Source organism: Cyprinodon tularosa, unplaced genomic scaffold (assembly GCF_016077235.1).
Source record: "Cyprinodon tularosa strain WSP-4 unplaced genomic scaffold, ASM1607723v1 ctg236, whole genome shotgun sequence".
Classification (NCBI taxonomy): domain Eukaryota; kingdom Metazoa; phylum Chordata; class Actinopteri; order Cyprinodontiformes; family Cyprinodontidae; genus Cyprinodon; species Cyprinodon tularosa.
Window position 1 is genome coordinate 83,339 of NW_024038883.1, and position 22,368 is coordinate 105,706.

Here is a 22,368-nt window from a genome sequence, read left to right on the forward strand (position 1 = left end):
ACGCTATTATAACATTGCTCTAACACTAGTGTCTATGAGGTATATCTGCAACAGTTTGGTAGAAACGTCCCGGTCTGCGCTCCGTCTGGCTTCCTGTTCTCTCTGGATTTAAAGCTTTTCAACCATTTTAAATGTAAAGAAAAGTAAAACGATTCGGTTCTTTATTTCACACGCTGAGCTTAAAGCATCGTCATATTTACGCCTAGAATGATCATCAAACCAGTGACACGTCTGAAAATATGGGGGCTGTTTTTGGTTCCAAGATTGTCATAATAGTTGAGTTATTATAAAAAAAAATGTTTTTACTAAACATTTTAAATCTAGAATAGAATAGAAAATCCCTTTATTTAAAATTCTTTATTGGAAATGAATGAAGATGAGAATTCAGATCCTGACCTGGAAATGTTGAAAACAATGGAACAGCTTTGGGTTTTTTATTTTTATTTTTTTTGTTTTGCAGGTTCCTGTAGAAATATGGAGGTCATTTTGTGCCATTATTGTTTAAAGAAACATGTTCTGCAAATGGAGCTTTACTAAAATGGAAATCAAGAAATTAAACTTAAATTTTTTTTTTTTATAAAAAAGGTTTGGAGAATAAGTTTGCTGTTTTCTCAGATTTAAAAAAAGAAATTTTGTGATATTGAACTTTTTCAAAGGTTATCTTTTAACATTTTCTTCGCAGATTTAATGTTTAATTATTTCTCTTTTACAGTTTAAAAATAATAAATTTGTAAAACTATCTGAATTAGAAAAAAAAGTCCAAAGCTTAAAATCTATAAAAAAATAAATAAGTAAAAACTGTTTTGATATTTTTCGACATTTGATTTCTTGATTGCTTTTTTATTCTTCAGATTTCCATTTGTTCTTTGCAACAATAATGGAACGAAATTCACTCCATACATCTAAAGTTGAAATCTTCTGACTGATTCAACCATGAGCGACTTTTTCTATGATTTTATCATCTGTCCAAACTATTTAACAGTAGTTCAAAAGGTTTAATGACAAATATTTGCACAAAGACTTATTCAAAATGTTCTGTTTTCTAAAGATTTTCTGGATGCTAATATTTAATTTGTACGGAGCCCCTAAAGGGACACGGAGGGAAAAAATTTCGCAAAAAGTAAACTTTTGCGAGATCTCGCAAAAAATAAACTTTTGCAAGATCTCGCAAAACTATTGCGGGATCTTGCAAAAGTATTGCAAGATCCTGCAAAAGTATTGCGAGATCCCGCAAAAGTATTGCGGGATCTTGCAAAAGTATTGCGAGATCCTGCAAAAATATTGGGGATCTCGCAAAACTATTGCGGGATCTCACAAAAGTATTGCGAGATCCTGCAAAAGTATTGTGGGATCTCGCATAACTATTGCGTGATCTCGCAAAAGTATAGCGAAAAGTTTATTTTTTGCAAGATCCTGCAATTCTTTTGCGAGATCTCGCAAAACTATTGCAGGATCTCGCAAAAGTATTGCGGGATCTCGAAAAAGTTCTTTTTTTCCCCTCCATGTCCCTTTAGGGGCTCCGTAAATTTGCTCTCATGGATTTAATAAAATGAAAACAGAGAAACTCGGAGCACACCAGGAACATAGACCAATTATTTCTCACTTTTTTTAAACCACCTTTTTTTCTTGTCAAGCTCGATAAGTCTTAGTGTGGCGCTGAAACTCGGTTTCGTCTGCAGTGGGATCTTTCATCCTGAACATCCTCATCTAAAGCTGTTTGATCTTATTTTTAAACTACTGCGACTCGCAGATGGAAGTGATTTGATTTGAGGAGTCAGAATCTCTTATTTAATTAATCGGAGCAAATTAAAAGTTTTTATGACCATTTGTTCCAATAGTTCCTTAAAAAGCCTGAAACTGTAATAAAATAGATTAACCCTGATTGAAGAGAAGGAAATGAAATGGTTTGTTTATGTGAACAAAATGGAGGAAATGAAAGGAATTATGTTTTGAACTGTTTGTTCTAACGATGCTAAGCTGCTAATCAGCAAACCGTTGATGTGAAACAAAGACAGAAGAGAGAGAAAAACTGTTTATATTTGGTATAAGTCAGAGGAACAGGAGGCGTTTTATCTGAGCGCAGACCGTACGGAGGCGGGAGCAAAGCTTCGGTTTCTTTGGTTTCACCATTAAGAGGACAAGAGGAAGTGAGTGAGGTAGAGATCGCTCTGGATCTCACAGAGGAGCAACTTTTTACACAGAAAACCTTCAGTCCGGAAGCAGCTAGCTTCTTTCCTCATGAGGGAATCAAAGTGGTGCGTTTGCATTCACGCGATGACATCACAGCAGGTATTTTCCAGTTAAAGCCACCTGGATAAGCTCCTATATCCACATGTTTTTATCCAAGCAGAAAGATTTTCAACCTTAGCTTAAGCCGGGCAAACGCCGTACGATTTTTTGTGCGAGGAATTTTTTGCGATCGGGCCAATCGCAAAATTACGATTCCCCATCAGGAATCGTAAAGTTGGGAGGAAATCAAACATGTTTGAAATTAAGTCGGCCGTCATGAGGAGGTCGTAGGTAAATCCTGCTGTTGAAGCAGAGCTACTATCCGATTTACCAGAACCTTGCGCAATGCACACGTGCAAACAAGAGAGTTCTTCTTCTAGATAGACGAGTCCGACCAGTGCCATCTTGCGGCGCCAAGTCAGATGTTTATTATAAATATGCAGTATGAGCAGGCAGATCACATCAGATCGCCAGGTCGCACAGTGTGAGATCAAACATCGTAAGAAGTGAACTTTTAAACCCTGCAGTTTTGTCGTACAGTTTGAGCTGTAGCTGCGTGCGATGATTGAAAATATCGCACAGTGTTTGCCCGGCTTAATGAGACTCTGATGATTAATTTCCAAACTATTTCTGCCTTTATGGCAAAAATGTATCCGACAGACAACAAATCTATTTGGGCTGACCTCTAATCATAAAAGGTGCCTGTGGCACGGCGGTGGCGGCATCATGGTGTATGGAGGCGGATGGGCGATGTTCACACAGCCGCCTGAAGTGATCCAAATCCGATTTTTTTTTTGCCCGTATTCGACCTGTATCCGATCTTTTAATATACAATCTGAACAACACAGATCTGATTTTTTTTTTCAATGTGACCCAGAATCCGATACCAATCCGATCTTTTCATAACAGTCTGAACAACACAGATCAGATTTTTTTCCAATGCGACCCAGGCCACTTGGCTATGTGGTCCTGAATCCGATACCAATCCGATCTTTTCAAATGTGACCTGCGTCTGAACGGCTAGGTCGTATTCATCCGAACTGAACGCCATTAATACTCAGCAAATATCACTTTGCTGCATCTTGCTACGCAAGAAAAACAACCATGGAGGACGATGATGCGGGGAAAAGGCTTTGTTTTTTAAACCTTCTTGAAAAGATTGTGTCATCCATGTTCACTTCCGTAAACACGGAGCACGCTCACTTGTGACGTCATTGCGTCCTCTACTGCACATCGGGTCACTTAAGCTACATGTATGCAGTTCACACGGGAGATCACATACAAGTCGCATTTGTTTAGAAATGCAAAAGATCTCGCTAAAGAGTCGGGTTTCACCAAAAAAATCGGAATTGAGCAACAAAGCCTGCGATGTGAACTCAGCTAAAGGACGGGAACGTCGAAGCAACCAGGCTGGTTGATTCTTACATCTCATAATGAGCTAAAGGCCAAAGCTGCAAATAACTTAACAAGTGTGTTACAGCCAGAAGCCTCCAGGGGGCGTTTAAGTTAAAATAGCGCCCCTAGTGGCTAAAAGTTTCACAACCTCCTCTATATGGAAGCAAAGCGGTGTGGGGACCAGATCTGCTTTGGGGTTTTGGGACAATATGGTCTGATAAAGAGTTTATTTAGTTATATATATATATATATATATATATAATATTGTTTAAGTCCGAATGTTTTGACATTTAAATAAGACTTCTCTACGACTTTAAGATCTGATGTCAGAGGAGGACAAATAGAGAAAAGAATTATTTGTCTAAAATCTTTATTTTAGACAAATAACAGTTATTCTACTTGTGGAAAATGAACGGTTGTTTTTGACATGAATTTAAAAGTATTGTAGCTTAATATGACTAACTGACTGAGCTTAAAGAGGCTAACCTGTTAGCTACTGAGCACAGCTAGCCACAGCGCTACCCATTTATTCTAACAGTTACTTTGTTCACCAGGAACAGATTTATTTCAGTTTTGTTATCGATCGGGTAAAACTTAATCGATCATTAGACACGCTAACGCTACAGATGCTCCCGACTCGGACCAACCGACGCTGTATGATGATGTTATCGTTGTCTGGGCAACCACGATGCTTTACATCATGTAGCGTAACGTCACTGACAGGAAGCAGATCTGGTTCCTACAGCGGCTCAGAAGGAACACTGAGGTTCTTCCTCTATAAAGGAGAGTAAAGGTATGCTAGCGTTAGCGTTAGCAGTGACTGGCAGGCAAACAGGCTAGAAGGAGAGCAGTTTGCCACTTGAACCTGTATGATAAAGATCATTTTAAAGGTAGAAATAGTTTGGAAATAATATATTTTCTGTTTTAACAGCTGCTGAGTTTAATTTGAGAGAGCAGTTATCCCAAATAAAATAATTAAATCTCTCTGCTTTACAGCATCTTTAATAGTCTTTGCCAAGATAGATATAATCTTTCATGTTTCGCAATGATAGATAGTATTATAAATCCTCATTAGAGCGAATAAGAGCTTAACCAGTGGGGGCTGTGTGGAGGTAAACACTGTTTATTGGCCTCTCATGTTCATCTTTGGTGGGCTAGTTTATACCAGCATATTGTTTGCGTTGCCTGAACGCTAACGTCAGTCAGTAAAATCATTGCTCGTACCTCATTGGTCAGCAGGACGCAGGCGAACAAAAACAAAAGCAGATGCAGTGCTCATTGTTCAGTAGCTCAGCAACAGATTCGGTTTAACATTATCCACAAAAAACAAAAAAAAAATCAATCAGAACCGGAACTAAACGGCCTAAAAGTGTTGACATTCAGAAGTACGCAAACCTAATGTGACATTCCTAAATGGTTTCTGTCGTTAGCGCTACACATTCAGAACACGACGTCTCATCGGCTTCATAAAGCAAAGCTACCTACCAATAAATTAACAGGCTGGAATAAGCACTGCATCTTTGATGCAACTAACATTCTTAAATACTCATAAATATTCGTCAGAAAAGAAAAAAATTACATCTAATTAAATAGCATTAAATTATCCAGTAAAAAACTAGAGCGTTCTAAAACGCGTCATAAATAAATATGGCCTCGAAGGGAAAGAAAAGGAACGTAGAGTGTAAACTTTGGCAAAGCTAATCGTCACCCAGGGAGATTTGGCAACAAAATTTGTTCGTTTAAATTACTTCACAGTTAAAAAGAAAACATAAATTACATTAGATAAGAAAAAAAAAATTACATATTGCAAAAACATGGGAAGAACCGTAATGGCAGTAAATGTAACCAAAGCAAGGAGCAGAGAAAACCTCCACCTCTTTCTTCCTTTCATTTTATGCTCGGCAGATTAAGTCGTTACGACATCGAGACACAACTGCAAATGAGAATGACATGAAAAAATGGCCGCCGCCGAATCTGATCCGTGCCCCTCCAGCGGGCGGGGACAGCAGCGCGGCGCCATCAGGTGGGATTTCTTTGGACTAGAAGCTTTACGTACAAAAATAAAAAGAAAACACAGACAGAAACTTAAGGATAAAGCTATTTGACCGAGATTTCAGCAGTTTCTCTCAGCAGTTGGAGATTTGGTTATTTTTTTGGTTTTGTTTTGTTTATTGTTGCGTGAATGGATCAGCAGCGTGGCCCCGCCCCCCTTACCTTGCATGCTAACATGTAATTTAAACGTCTCTGACTTTGCTAGGCCGTGAGAACCCGTCCAGGTTTACGAATATTCTGTGGTTTTTTGATTTTCGTAACTTCTCAACTAAAGAAAGCAGCCTTTTCTTTAATTTATGACCAAACCACGTTTGTTTGAACCACTTAGCTTCATGGTTCCAGTCATTTATTTTTTATTTATGAATTTCCATCTTTACGGGTTCAGGCCACTTTCTTTAGGGTTTGAGCTAAAAATCGCTCTATAGAACAGTTTTAACTAGACTGAAAGCGTTGTCAGAAGGAGTGACGGCGTGCTACTGGTCGTACAACAAAAAATCTTTGGTACGCGCCGTACGGTTCAGATAGCACCGCCCCTGCCGCTCCTGAAGACGCAGCTTTGTCAGTCCGCTAAAATGTCAGCCGAGCATCAATACGCTATAAAAAAATAAAAAAAGATTAATCCTGATTCATCAAACTCTGACACAAAGAGGTTGGTGCGCCCTCTAGGGTGGGGTAGTGTAATTACAAGGGAGCGTGGTTAAAATAAACGGAATAAAATGACCAAGTTTAAGAGATAATAAAAGAAATATTGATGCTAAATTTCCGCTATAGAGTAAAATAAACATTTGGACTTTAATAATAAAAATTTAAAAGGGGGAAGTTTATGTTTATAATACTTTATGTTTTCGCAGTAAAGTTATTTTCCTTCTATATCTGAGTTTGGACAGAGGGGGGCGCCAAAACGTCGGCAGCCACATTGGGGCCAATAACGAAAAGTTAATACAAAGTGCTTCAATGAAGAATGATTGAAATAAAGTTAACGGGTTTCCTGTATTTGTAGGCGGATCTCGGGGGGGGGGGGGGGGGGGGGGGGGGGGGTCACTGCTGCCGGGGGTAACGGTGGATCTTTGGTTTGTTAGCTGATGAGGTTTCTGTTGTTCTTTAAACCGTTTTTTTATTTTACTTTGAAAAACTGCATAGGCACACGTTAAAGACGCTCCTTAACCGTGAGAGACACATTAATATACGGCCATTTTGTTCGGGTCGGACGGAAGAACAGCTGCCGGTTCTCCCCCCCCCCCCCCTCGTGTGGTTTTACCCTTTTCAGTCCAAACATTAGCCTGATGCAACATCAGACACAGCAAAGCTACTTCTGCTCTTCCAGTGATGTCGTCCTTCCATCGAACTTTCCTCCATCTTCTCCTTCCTTCCCTTGACATCGCTGCCACTCTGTTTTTTTTTTTTTTTTGTCTTTTTTTGGTGTTTTTTTTGGTAATATTTCTCATCCAAGTTTTTTTTTTTCCGTTTGTTTGAACAGTTAGGTGCAGAAAAAAGGTTTTCTTTGGTTTCGATTTGTCAATAAATAGAAAAAGTCACAAGTGTCCTTTTTTTTTTATCTTGAATGTCCTTAAAGCCTTTGGCTGCCTCTGATCAGGCCGACTCTCCGGCCCTCGGATCAGGCCGACTCTCCGGCCCTCGGATCAGGCCGACTCTCCGGCCCTCGGATCAGGCCGACTCTCCGGCCCTCGGATCAGGCCGACTCTCCGGCCCTCGGGTCAGGCCGAATCTCCGGCCCTCGGATCAGGCCGACTCTCCGGCCCTCGGATCAGGCCGACTCTCCGGCCCTCGGGTCAGGCCGAATCTCCGGCCCGGATTTCTCTAAAGGAGCAGGGGCTGCTGACTGACGCCTTTGCTTTGGTTTACTTTCTTTTTATTTTTGGTTTCATAGCTTCGAGTGAAAGATGATTGAGGTGAAGTTGGATGGATGAACGTCTGAAGCGGAGCTGGGGGGCTGTGGTTGCTCAGGTTGTTCGATCGACGGACGTTCCGACCGGCCATAAACGTCGTTAAATCTGCGATAATTTATCTGAATTCATGGCTAAAGGTGATTTATTTGTTTTTAATCTTCTTCCGTCCCGCTGACCCTCAGGAAGGACGGAGCCGCCAGGCATCGTCTTTAGATTGTCCTCTTTAACTATTACAAAGGCCCTGATCCGCCTGGGGAGTCAGTCCTCCGCTGGGTTCAGCTGATATCGGATCGGTTATATCAGCAGGAAACACCGATTCCAGACCTTTACGGAGGGTCGATCGGAATCAGCCGATATTTAACAGAAAGTTTGTCCAGAAAACGTCTCGGTTTGGACGCTTTGGAGGGCCTGGCTACATGTCGGGTCGGTACCGAATGGACTTCGGCCACTGTTTAGAAAAAAAATGGCATCCTGAGTTTTCTAAGATGCGAAGCCCACTCGGGTCGGCCGTCTGCTCCGGTTCTATTGCAAAGAAAAGAATGTGCTTCGGGATTGTGCTCACGTACGCGTTAGGTTCTGTTAGCCACGAAGCTGGACTGCGGGCCGGGTCGTTGTGCTTGCATATTTTGGCCACCTGAAGGTTCGGCGCCGGCGGCTCTCTGAACGCTGGGAGCGGCGGCGGTTTCTTTGGTTTTGGTTTGGTGGAAGTAAAGATCCATTGGGTGACCGAACGGTCTATTGCTCGGCTCGGACCGATCCGTTTCTACACCCCCGACTCGTGATACGTCTTTGAACCTGGACTAGAACCGCCGGAAAACGACCCATTCTGCAGTCATGACGCTTCCCGGTTCGGTTTCCTTTCTTAGCTTATATTGCATATTAGAAAACACTCTTTGTCTTCTAGTCTTTGGTTTCTGGGCTCGTGTTTCAGCCTCTCGTCCTAAAGGAGACATCAGCAGTTGAAGGGGGGTGCCCCCCCCTCCGACGTGAGGTTTTGTATGTTTTTAATGAGTTTAGCCTCCAGCGTTTTCTATGTGTTTAGTTTAAATTTGCAGAAGGCGGTTTGGCTGGAAGTCGTGGCAGTGAGCAGCCCCTCTCTCTGAACCCTCAGGGAAAGAAAAAGGAAAATCCTGGAAAAACTTTGCTTTTCCATCTCGCACCCCCCTCCCTCTGCGGTTTCCCCCCCTCCCCCATCATGCTTTGGTACAAGTGCTGGACGCCGAGGACTGTGCTCCGGGGCTGGCGCCGTCGTCCGTCCATTTGTCCAGGCTGCGGCGGCGGGCGTTCATGAAGAAGTTGCTGACTGTGGTGAGTTCGAGGCCCAGCTGCTGAGAGATGGTGAGCTGCATCTCTTTGGACGGCCGCTTGTTCTCCTTGAAGATGGCCAGCAGGGTGCGCCGCTGCAGGTCGGTGAAGACCAGCCGCGACTTCTTTGGTGTGTTGTTGCGATCCTTGCCGTTGTCCTGCTCCTTCCGCTTGCATGCTGGGAAAAAACGAGGGAAACGGAAAACCTTTAACAATGTCTGTCATCTTATCGGCACTGAGGCTTGGTAGCAAACATTGCAGTAAAAACAGACAGTTTCTTCTGAGTCCTGCTTAATAAACAGTTTCCACACCTCAAATAAAGAGACATTTAGTCATTTTTACTTAAAAATATATTTTTTTGATTCCCTTTCAGAATAAAACATGTGTTGATGATCAGACTGATGCCTCAGTAGTTCAGAATGCAGCCTGTTTTCCTGGATTTCACCTCAGATCAGAAGTTCCCGCCCTATTCGGCGGATGTGATGTCAAGTGCATCCATGTTAAATGCAAACAGTGGAAGCGTAATGCTACGTTCACACCGCATGCAATTTCAGAAGCAAGGAAGCTCCTGCTGCTTCATCTCTGATCCACATTAAGGTCAGACGTCCAGTAAAGTGAGTCTGATGCTTCTGCTGCTCCTGTGTTCGATGCCAGAGAGCAGCTTTGCTATATTAGCTGTGATCAGCGGGTAGAAATGTTCCAAATGTTCTGCCATAAGGTCCGTTGAATTAACAACAAAATAAAAGTTAGTCTTTGGTTTAACCATTGCAGTTAAAAAAATCCCAAAACGTTTCCTTTCTTCATTTTTGTAAATGCCATTTTTCTATAGAAGTAAATCTGAGTCGCTGGGATTTGAATTAAAAATGCCACTGAAATTTAAATGTTGTATGTTTATACTTACTGTTTCAGTGTTAAAATATATTCAGAACACATTTTTGACCTAAAAAAAATTCATTGTCATTATTTCTACACAGTTGAAATTTCATTTGTTATTTTCTCTTCAAGCTAAAAATTCACATTACTATTTCAAAGTCATTACATTTTCAATACTTATTTTTCAGTGTTAAAAAAATCTGCATATAAAAAATTCAACCTTTCAAAATTCAAACTCAATATTTTCAGCCTCCTGAGATTCAACCGGCTCTATTTCACCGTCTTAAATTCGGCGTCTAAATTCAGTGTAAAAAGGGAAGGGTTACTTCAGGTCACAGACATTAGCAATGGATTGTGGCGTCCAACACCCAGCCAATCCCGTTACGGTTTCTTAGTCACGTGACATGCCGCTTGTGATGCTCATACGAAAGGAGCCGGTCATGCTAGCTAACGCTAACTCAACTACAGAAAAATTAAAGTAATAAACTCACTGCTGAGTTAGCGTTAGCTAGCATGACCGGCTCCTTCCGTATGAGCGCCACAAGCGTTGCGTCACGTGACTAAGAAAACGTAACGGGATTGGCTGGGTGTTGGACGCCACAATCCATCGCTAATGTCTGTGACCTGAAGTAACCCCTCCCTTTTTACTCTGAATTTAGACGCCGAATTTAAGACGGTGAAATAGAGCCGGTTGAATCTCAGGAGGCTGAAAATATTGAGTTTGAATTTTTTTATATGCAGATTTTTTTAACACTGAAAAATAAGCATTTAAAATGTAATCACTTTAAAATAGTAATGTCAATTTTTAGCTTAAAGAGAAAATAACAAATTAAATTTCAACTTTGTAGAAATAATGACAATGAATTTTTTTTAGGTCTAAAATGTGTTCTGAATATATTTTAACACTGAAACAGTAAGTAGAAACATACAACATTTAAATTTCAGTAGCATTTTTATTTCAAATCCCAGTGACACAGATTTACTTCCATATTTTTTTTATTTCGTTTTAAAAACGGAAAAAAAAAATCCAAATGCTTGTTTTGTTTTTTCGTTTTTGTTTTGAAATGAAATTGCTGAATTTGCTTTAATACAAATATGTAATTTCAGACGGAATTTGCTTCTAACAGCCTCTGGGCTTAAGGGGCAAAGGATGCTGGAATTAAAGGTAGATTAAATAAAAAGCTTCACAGTTTCCAACCTAATAAGATATAAACATTTGTTTCGTTTTGTTATTTTAGTGTCATTCTGACATTTAATGTGAATAAAAACGGAGAGGATGGAGCTGTTGATGACGTTGTTTTTTAAAGAATAAAATCAGTGATAGTAAAATAAAAACGATAAACTAATGTTTGGATTTTACAGTAAAACTTTAAAACTAATATTTTTTTCATCTGGACTTAAAGACACTGAAAGTTTAATCTGTTTCCCAGATTAGTGGAGCAGAAGAACTGAAAGCAGCTCCTCAATGTTTGGTTCTGATACAGCCGACCTGAACGGTCTGGCTGTTGATCCACTGTCTAGCTGGATTAGCTGAAGCTGGATGCTAACTTTGAAACGTTTGAATCAGCTGAAGAACGTTTAGTTCATCTTCTCTGCTTTTATATAGAGAATGGGTGTGGTCTGCATCGCTATGGTAACTGATGCTGTTTATAACCTGACAGCAGCTAAATGCAAACACAGGCCTGTCAGGTTGGAGGTTTCTCCAAACGGAGCGTCTGCGATGGGCTGATGACCCGTCCAGGCTGGACCACGCCTCTCAGCCGGTGACAGATAGGCGCCGGCCCCCGGTGACCCCAGGGGCCCCCGAGCTGCAGGTTGACCTCTGGTTTAAGGGGTCAAATATAAGAACAGTGAGGAAGCCAGAGAAGCTGCTGAAGGTGAGATTAAAAGGCCGGGCAGACGAGGAGGTCTGGGTGCGTTTGATTCGATTACCTCCCTGAATTAAGTATGCACGAGTCAGAGCCCAGCTGATCAATAACAATCCGGTTAAGGACTCGATAACTGAACTGTTATGTAAGGGGAAGCTACCCCCGATGTAAACACACACACACACACACGTGTCCCTCCGCTCAGCTCCTGACCCCCCCACCCCCCATCACATCTTCATGGCCTCTCATCCTTCCTCCTCTGCTGTGACTGAAGGGATTACAAAGCTGTCAGTTCCTGACTCAGGCCCACAGGGGGCGCTGTGGATCTCTGAATACCAGCTGTGCTGAGCTAAATATTCAGAAATGCAGAAATGATTTAAAGCTTTTGCCGTTTTACTTTAATATCGGCATCATAATAATTTTTAACCAGCGTTTCTTTTCAGTCTGTTTTTATCTTCCTGTTTCCTTCTAATGCGTAACGTTTTATTTGCCTCTTTAAGCTCTAATCAATGTATTTACTCTCCTATAAATACCTCAGGGTTCCTTTTCAGCTCGTTTTGTTTGATTCAGCTTCTAGTTTTATGGCGTCGAGAGTCAGGAACATGGTGTTCTTCACTCCCAACATCTGTTTGTCTGTTTTTTGTTGATTCAGAGTTTCACCCTGAGCCGATTGCTGGACTTTGGACGAAGAGGCCAGAACTAGAGCAGCTCGCTGACTCCTCAGCCACAGAGAGGAACCTGGACTTTATAGAAATGGTGCATTTTGTTTGAGCAGCAGTCGTTGACTCCACCCACTTCTCCAAAACTAGCCCCGCCCCTTTAGGCAGTAACGACCAGCGATGTTATATTAAACTAATTTCCTTTCTGATCCAATATTCGGTTGCTAAACTGATACGTTTTACAAATAGTGTCTGGAAGTAAATAAACTTTTAAAATATAATTTCAATTAAAATAATTAGGATAATGAATAAATGCCGACTATAGTTACATTTTAAGATGTAAAACAGTTTAAGCAAATTGGACTGATTGGAAATAATTTATAAACTGTTATTTTTTTCACCATATGCTATAAATTAATATCTATAATTTACATTTATGTTAAAATTTACAATCATATCTGTATCATAAATCTACATTTTAAAATAATGTAATATATATATTCAGGCTATATATTTAGATTAAACGTATAAATTTGTAGATACAGATTATTTATTTTTAGAAATTTTTCGCTGAATGTTAGAAAAATCACTAAATGTAAAGAAAGTGCCTTAAAAGTGAGAATTTTCGGACAGCTGGTGGATTTTAGCCGATCGTTTCTGTCTGAATCAGTGGGATCGCTATCGTTGGGTTCTTCCTTCCGTTCTCCAGCTGTTAATTCATAACGATCCGCTTTATGGGGCCACAAAGATCAGCAAACTGTCATGATCACGGTGCTGATGGCTGGCTTAATTGCTCATTTCATTCACCTGTCTAACTCTGCCCCATTTCTCATCACTTCTCATCTGATCCACCTGCTCCTGCCTCCATTTAAGCTGCTTGGTCCCAGCCATCAGGGCCAGATTATTCTTGAGCCTTTGCTGTGAGATTTTTCTAGCTTTACTTAATGTGTTCTGATTGCATGAGCCTGACCTGTTTCTGTACACTGCAAAAACGATCGAGAAATAAGTAAAAAGGTCTTAAATTAACTGTATTTACCCTTCATTTGAGTAGAAAAATAATAGGATTTGCAAATGGAATGAGATTTTTTTACTCCTAAAATAAGATCATTAGATAATATGCATTTAATTGCTATTTCTCATTTTAAATATAACTTGTCTTGTTCCATTGGTAAATGAACTCAATTAACTCTTCAATTCAAGAAAAAAAATGCACTTATTTTAAGAAAAAAATACCTTTTTAGATTAACATTTTTTGCAGTGTATTTGGACCATTGAACCTGCCTACCCCTGTTCTGATCTGTTTGCCTGACCTGTCTTCGGATTCTGTTGGATTCTACTGTGGACTGAACCTGGATCTGCCTCTTGACTTTAACCCTCTGGATTATCCTTCCTCCGTCTTCTGCTCGGATCGGATCTCCTGTCGGTTCTGTAGTCTTCAAGGCTTCGCCGTCTGGAACTCTGCGGCAAACGCTGCGTTTTCTCAGATGAGCGGCTGCTATCAACCTCCTTCTCTGAGCCCTGACAGATCTCTTCACCAGGTTAGTGACTCGCGCCTTCAGATCATCCTCCGTCAGGTTTTCGTGGTCTACTTTTTTAAAATGTATTTCCTACTAACTCACTCTGGTTGCATACAAAGTTTCATTTATAATGTGTTTTTGTTTTGTTGGTAGTTTTTTTCTTATGGTCCTGCCAGCAGATGGCGCCACATCTGTTTCTGTTCCAGTGCTGGAATTCTATTTAGGCTCCAAAAAGAGGATCTAAACACCATCAGGACGGAGGTTTGGCAAATATAGCCTGACTTTATCAGGATCGGATGTTTCTTAGAGATTTTTGTTCAGACTAGGATCGCAACTAACAAATATTTTGCAAATTGATTAATATGTTTATTTTTTTTTTTTATTAATAATTGGAGGAAAAGGTTCCTTAAAGTAGAATTTTTATGAAAATAATGAAAATAAATCAGACGAAACTAAAACTTTTTCACTTAAGAAGTTCTGTATAGAGCAAATTGACATTGATTTTTTAATCTTGAATGCAAAGTGTTTGTATTTTTTTATAATCTCGGTATAATTCCTGCTCTAAGTGAGTGGCTCTGTCCACTAAAGGCCTGTTTTACAGTCTCTATACTCTAGTTTACGATTAATCGATTACTAAATTAGTTGACGATTATTTCAATAATTGATCAATCAGATTAATTCCTCAGCCCGAATTCAGACGAACCTTTGACCCTTTAACCTTTGCCTTACTGGGCGTGCAGATGGCGCATTGGTTAGTGCGCTAATGACTCCTGTACGGAGCTCTTAGTCCTCGACGTGGCCGACCCGGGTTCGAATCCGACCTGTGGTCCTTTGCCGCATGTCTTTCCCCCTACTGTCTAAAAAACAAGCCGCTAGTGCCGCAAAAACTCCATCCATCCATCATCCATCCATCCCATCAGCCATTACTCTGCCTATTTATCATCATTACATCCCTTTATGTTGCATTAAAACTGCAGACTCCACAATTTAATCATCAAAGTTTCTCTCATCACTTCGGTTTTTCATTTCTGTATGTATCAGTGGAGGTCCAGTCCCTCCAATCTGCACTGCTGTTCTCCCATCAAGCCTTTTCTCTCTTCACATGCCTGGAAGTGAGTCTGAAGAGCGGGCGATGCTCGCGGCGCGGCCTTCGCCGTATGAAACAGAGCCGCCAGGCGTCAAGAGGAACATCAAGGACGACGTTTCTCCAGTGAACAAAGAGTGGTAAGGATGGAGAGGACGACCAGCAGATGAAAGAATAAAGACAAATGCAAAGATCAGAAGCAGCCACGCAGACAATCGGCCTGTTTTATTAACAATCTAAGCCAAAACTCAGACTCTTATTTTGAAGAGCATCCGTTGCTCCTCTTCTGCTCTTCTGGACCAGAAATATTGATTTATGCAAAGTTTTCTTACTCTCACTTTCCAATCAGATGATCAGATGGTTGAAATTTTTCCTGCTGTATGGGGGCGGCCATGATGGATGGAATAAGAAGAGGAACCCGCTGATGGCTGCAGGCGCCGCCATCTTTACATCCAATACATAAAGTCAAATTAAATCCACTAACCTCAGGTTTTCTCCACAACTTTCTGGTAAATTTTTTATTTTTTTTCGGTGAGTTTGACAAAACTTTAGACGAACATAAAGACAAACTAGTGAATAAAGAGCAGCCAGAGATCATTTATGGAAAAAAAAGCTTTCATGAAGGCTTGAAGAAAAAAGATTCCAGCAAAGAAAAGCTCCAGGGAGCCACAAGGAGGACGCTAAAGAGCTGCATGCGGCTCCCGGGCCGCGGGTTGCTGACCCCCGCCCTGGGGGGAGTGTATGTTGGGAAATTGTAAGGTATTAATATATGTGCCTTGCTCTCCATCTGAGGACGTTAAATAAATTTTAACCTTATTTCTTGCAAGAAATGCCTCTGCCCCAGCTGTTATTACGGCACTTATTACGGTAAACAGCCAGAACGTTTACCGTAATAAGTGCCGTGACAGAGCAGCGTGTCTCCTGCTGGTACCAGTCTGCTCCATTCTGATGCCAGGTTAGCAGAGAGCTCTGCAGAGTTTGATCAACTGACAAAGGAATAAACTCAGGTTTTAGTGCAAACTGTGTCCACCGGGACTAAACAAACAGGTCAGTTCGTTAGCCACGCCCACTTCTCATTTAAAGCCACACATGGAGCTAAAGCATCCAAGCTATCTTTGGAAATATCTGCTACTGAATGAGAAGCGTAAGAAATCATTTTGATCCAGATCTTTTCAGCAGAACCTGCATGTTCCTGTATGTTTGGCTACATAAAGGCTTCACTGCACATCCAGTAGATACAGAAGCCCAGAGTGGTCCAATACCAATTTCTAGAGAAAAAAACAAGTTTATTTTCTCATTATCTAAAGATAACGGAAGCCGTTTTCTCTTCATAACGAGATGATTGTTGTGTTTTAACACTGATTACATCCTTTAATACCACAACAGCAGGAGAGGATTTACACTGGAAAAAATCTAAATCTAGATAAGTCATTTTTTTAAAATGAGTGCATTTGTTCTTGGATTGAGGAGGTAAAAGAGACATTTTGCCAATGTAACAAGACAATTTACTCTTAAAATAAGAAAAAAAAACAATTACATAGTCTTATTTCAAGTGCATAGTATCTAATTATCTTATTTTAAGAGTAAAAATAGTCATTCCATTGGCAAACTATCTCATTTACATACTCAAATTAAGGGTATATACACCTAATTTAAGAAAAGTTTACTTATCTCAGGATAGTTTTTCTAGTGTAGAAGTATAAGTCATGGCCGCCGATGTGTCGTTCAGTAAATAATTCCTGTGTTTAACTTTTAGGTAACGAGACGATGTTGCTGGTTTGATGATTTGCACTTTTGATTAACAAGTAATTAGACCAATGCCTCCAGATGTTTACAGAAGAGCAGCAATGTTACGCCTGGAACAGCTATAAGATGCATTAACCCCCAAAATGAGTCCAGATTAAAGTCGTAGGGAAGCCGCTGTTCCAACTGTTGCATTTCCCGAGTGGTGCCCGACTTTACACGAGTGAATAAAGTGAATGTGATTGGTCGATTATCAAGGGGGCGGAGATTCGCAAGCAAGTTTGATTGTGGCCGGTTCACTGCAAAAACATTCTAGAAATAAGTAAAAATTTCTTAAATAAGTGTAATCACCCTTAATTTGAGCAGGTAAATGACAGAGTTTGCCAATGGAATTAGTAATTTTACTCTTAAAATAAGATACTTAGATAAAGTGCACTTGAAATAAGACAATGCAATAGTGTTTTCTTATTTAAAGTGTAAATTGTCTTGTTCCATTGGCAAAATGTCTCTTTTATCACCTCAATTCAAGAACAAATGCACTTATTTTAAGAAAAAATGACTTATCTAGATTTAAATTTTTTGCAGTGTTTGCTGGAAGCATCTTGCTAACCAGTTAGCATCTTAGTGCTAGCAGGTTCCCAATGGGAAATTCCATTGGGACCAAGTAGCACTAAATTGGTGACTTAGAAACGACGCTGTCAAGGAACGCTATGGACAGCGGAAACATGCAAGAGGAGGAGAGTTTAGTGTCGGAGGTCGTGGATGAGTCTCCTCCGTCATCCATTTTTTATTTAGAGGAGGAAAGCGGGGACGAAGATGTTGTGGAAGAGGACGCCAGGGCGGCAGAAGCTTGGTTTGGTGTAGAAGGCTTCCAGCCGTACATGTTTGAGCCCTTGCCTCGCAACGCTGCCAGTTCTGTTAGCTCTACGCCTGCCGAAGACACAGACGTCCATCCCCGTGAACACTGGGATGCAACTCAATGGGAAAGGAAAGGATTCTGGTTTCAACCGTTGCGTATATTAGCTGCGACACATGAATCAAGATGCTATGACCGAAAAAATTTGATTGACAGATGACCGTTGATATATGATTGGTCGGAAGCTTCCGTAAATATACCTTCACTACATCCAGTATTTTCCATTTCTTTCTATATATTATAATCAGACACATTTAAAGGGGATAAAGGAGCTTCTATTTTGGCTTCATTTACCAAATGAACTTGAACTAGTTCATTTCTATCAGTGTGAACTGAACTTTGACCTCATTATTTTTAATGCAAGGATGCAAATCGTATCACTAAGCCAACATAAAATCATCAACAGTTTATTTTTGTTTCCCTTTTCTCTTCATGTAGGGCCTTCCATGCTACATTTCAGCGTGATAGGTCGTGTTACAGGAGTTAAGTTCATTATTAAGAGTTGAAACAGGAAGTGAGTGAGTCAGCGAGCCTCGGTTTCATCTTACAGCAGCAGGGAGAGGAACTCGGCGCAGTCATTACAGACTGTTTTCATCCTCACCACAAAGATGGATTACAGCTTCGACATGACGGCCTCCGTCTCTAAGTACGAGTCCCGTTCTGATGGACAACAACTCGCACCGCGTGCCAGGAATCGAACAACCAGCTCACTAATCTACTTGTTTAAGTAGATGATGACAGAGTTCTCCCTCTGGATGCTGTTCCTCATCCAAACGAAGAAACATTTCTCCATTTCTGATTTAAATGCGGTTTATCTGAGTCATTTCAGGTCTCATTAAAGAGACGTCAACGGTTTCCTACCTCAGGAAACCCAGCTGATTGCTCTCAGGCATCGACCTCATTCTGTGCATGCATGCAGCGACAGTGGAAAGGAAAAACTCATGTTCAACTGGAAGATTCCTCCAGCACAGCCAGAGCCAGACTTTCTATTGTTGTTTATACTCTGATATTTCCATCAAGCTATCATCTCAGATATTCATTGGTGTCTTTAAAATCACATGCATATAAAACCTCATGCAGAGCGACTAAAGCTGGGATTAAAAAAACCTTCCAGAAATTTTGTTCAGAGCTGCATCCAAGCAGATTTAATGTCTGTTCTGAGGAAAGGAGATGGAAAAAGCTGCCATGAGAGTCAATGGGTAAGAGAGCAGAACACAGAACAGCAGGGCTCCCTGAAGGTCAAAGGTCATTGTTCCACAACCAGAGGCAGACGTGGCCTCCATGGTCGACTCCCAGGAAAAACAGGTCGACCGTCACCCAGAGATCGACTGATACAGTTATTTTAAGGCCAATACCAGCACAGATTATTATAACTCGGTATAATCGATCCCAATATGAATAACTGATTCTTTTTAGGGCATTGTTCCTTAATCTTCCTTAATTTCTATGACAAATTAAGCTAAAAGCTTAATTAGAAATTAAATGTCGAACATTCCAGATAACTGTCCCTAAGTGAGAATCAGTAGATATGAAACACAGCACCTAAAATAATCACCTAAAAATGAACTTTGGATGTAAATATTTCTTAGAAAGCGTGCAGTTAAAGTTAAAGTCATCTAGGAAACCATAATGCAGGATTTGATCAATTAATTTACCAGTTTCCTTGTCAAAAAAAGGAAGAGCATAAATATTATAAAGAGGTTAACATTGATAATAACCCATATAATAGTAATTAGCTATATTAATATATGTGTGGAGACATGGGAACTGGCTCGGAGCTCGTCTGCCTGGCTGTGTGTTTCCTGGACGGGGCCGCCTGTGGAGCTGGTTGACAGTTGCCTTTTGTATCTATGCTTCTTTTTCTATGTCTGCTTCTGTCTCCTTGAACCCCAGTGGGCCTCAGCAGATGGCCGCTCACACTGAGCCTGGTTCTGCTGGAGGTTTCTTCCTGTTCAAAGGGAGTTTTTCCTCTCCACTGTCGCTACAAGCATGCTTAGTGTGAGGGATTGCTGAAGAGTCAATGAGTCGATGCAATCAGCTGGTTTTCCTTAGATAGAAAACTTTGAATCAATCTGACTGGATGATCTGGTGAACTGGAAAGTGACCTGAGATGACATGATGTGAATTGGAGCTATAGAAATAAACTGAATAGAACTAAATCATGTGTTCATAGTTCAGCAACGTTAGGATTGTAAATTGAAGGATTCTGGTGGAAATGATGTGTCACATCAATTCCTTATTGTTCAGGTAAAGCTGAAGATAAGCTGATCTCACATTCACCTGGAAACACCTGGATTATTTAAGCTGTTTCTGAGGCATAAAGCGTTTCAGGAAAAGGCGGCGGCGGCGGTATGATGGTCGGGGCTTTTTGGGCAAACAGCAGAGATCAGTGAGGAATCAGATCTCTGGATGTCTGAGGAAGATGGTTTCCTCCTTTCCTTCTCGCCCCCCCCCCAGCCCGTCTTCACATTTCTACTCTGACGTTAGAGTTAAATCGGCCTCCATTACGCCTGTAACTCGGTCCTGTTGCCTCTCCTCCTCCATCGTCTCCATCTTCTCCTCCTACCTCCAACATTCTCAGCGTCTCTGCTCTTCTTTCTCTGTCTTTATTGCACCATTACCACTTAAGCCATGGGATCCATTACACAGAGGGTATATAAGTGCAGGGTAAGTAATAAAGTCACTCTTTAAAACACACTCCACTGGCTGCACGCGGCGCCGCTTTTGGACTCTGTGGATCCACCCACTGCTCAGCAAAGGTCACAGAAACAGAAGCAACTCCAAAGAAATGCAGAACCTAAAGATCAAGATTCTGGTTCCTGTTTGATGTTAAGGAGTCTGGATAAACGCTGGTGAAGATTCTCAGTCATCTAGGTCAGAGTCATTCTAAAAAAGTTAAAATCAATCCACTGGACTTTGTTTCAAAGTTTGAAGACATTTCTCTTCCCATCCAGGAAGCTTTTTCTCTTCCATCCTTGCCTTTGAGGGAGGAGCCAACCTGAGAAAGTAGCTGTGATTGGCTACTTTTCAGGAAGTTAGCTAACAGTAGCGTCACTGTTTATATTAAGGAAAATAGGTTTATTAGAAATGTTAAATATATTAACATTTCGAATGAATCTACATTTAAGCATTTTCTACTTATGTCCAGCATTATGTTTCTAAAACTGTCAGTTGCAGATAGAGATGGCTTCTGATTTTCTAGTTACGGCTAGTAACGTTAGCAAAGTATCTTCACGCTAATCGCTGTTCTCTTAAAGACAAAAAAAATTATTAGGTAAAGTCATTGTTAAATAATTTAGTCACAATTTCATTCTGATAGCACCAACCATATGCTGAAGTTAGCTAACGGTAGCGGCACTGTTTATATTAAGGAAAAGAGGCTTATTAGAAATGTTAAATATATTAAAATTTCTAATCAGTGCGTTTCTACATTTAAGCATTTTCTACTTATGTCCAGCATTATGTTTCTAAAACTGTCAGTTGCAGATAGAGATGGCTTCTGATTTTCATTTTGATAGCACCAACCATATGCTAACGTTAGCTAACGGTAGCGGCACTGTTTATATTAAAGAAAAAAGGCTTATTAGAATTGTTGAATATATTAAAATTTCTAATCAGTGCGTATCTACATTTAAGCATTTTCTACTAATGTCCAGAATGATGTTTATAAAACTGTCAGTTGCAGATAGAGATGGCTTCTGTTTTTCTAGTTACGGCTAGTAACGTTAGCCAAGCATCTTCATGCTAATCGCTGTTCTCTTAAAGACAAAAACATTTGTTAGGTAAAGTCATTGTTAGATAATTTAGTTTAACACAGTCACAATTTCATTCTGATAGCACCAACCATATGCTAACGTTAGCTAACGTTAGCAAAGCATCTTCACGCTAATCGCTGTTCTCTTCTACACTAGAACTGTGACTTCATTTCCAACCAGGTGTAAAACGCTCATGGAGGGTAGTTTACATACGTGTTTGAATTAAATAAAACTGTTCGTATCCGTATTTATTATGCATGCGCCCGTCTGGCACACACCTGCCTTTTCCTATTACCAGTGAATGCAGCATCAGCAGATATATTTGTTTTTTCCATAACATAATTTTTATTTATGAGCCCAGTTTTCACTTATTGGACCAATTATTCAAAGATAAACAGAATTAGATGGAACCAATATTTGCACTGATCGATCCCGCCTCACTTATTCAAACCAAGGTTACCCACTGATCAAACACCCATCAGAACCGGTTCTGGGAAGAATAAAGCGGGTCTGAAGGTTCTAGAAGGACCTTCTAATAGATATTAACTCAGATCGGTGGTGGGAATCTATCCACTCTGCAAAGAGAGCAGGACTGTAACAAATGAAGCGTGTTGGAGTCAGCCATGTTGGAACTGAACCGACTGTGCAGATGATTTTCTTCACTTTCTCGGTTCATTTCAGTTCTGGGTGTAAACCTTCACCCTGAATGAAAGGCATCATAGGAAAGCTGAACGTCGGCCTGGAGAACACACGACGCCTCGGATCGCTGCACTCACCAACATTAGCACTTAGCAATCAGAATGAGCGGCTGTGTGTGTGCGGTCATACTTAATGCACCGCCACGCTTCCCCTCCTTCTGATCACACAAGATCACCGGAAATGGAGCAGCAGAGGGATGACACCACTCTGCTTCTGTTTCCAGCTCTGCAGCATTCAACCCGTTCATCAGGTTTGAGATTCACGCTGGTTAAAATCTCACCCAAGCAGATAAATCAGTTTAAATATTTCTGGTTTCCCAGAGAGGAGCTCATCCTGCAGGTCCGCTTGCTAATTCTTCTTCCTTCC

General features: G+C 40.7%; 1 protein-coding gene across 1 annotated transcript in view; it reads right to left on the reverse strand.

Annotated features, from left to right (window-relative positions):
- Positions 1-7,539: 7,539 nt before the first annotated feature.
- onecut2 (one cut homeobox 2) overlaps positions 7,540-22,368 on the reverse strand; it is a 48,333-nt gene continuing 33,504 nt past the window's right edge. Inside the window, exon 2 of the mRNA XM_038287140.1 lies at positions 7,540-9,066. Within this exon, the coding sequence (XP_038143068.1) occupies positions 8,777-9,066 (290 nt within the window). The 3' untranslated portion in view covers positions 7,540-8,776. The remainder of the gene's footprint in view (positions 9,067-22,368) is intronic.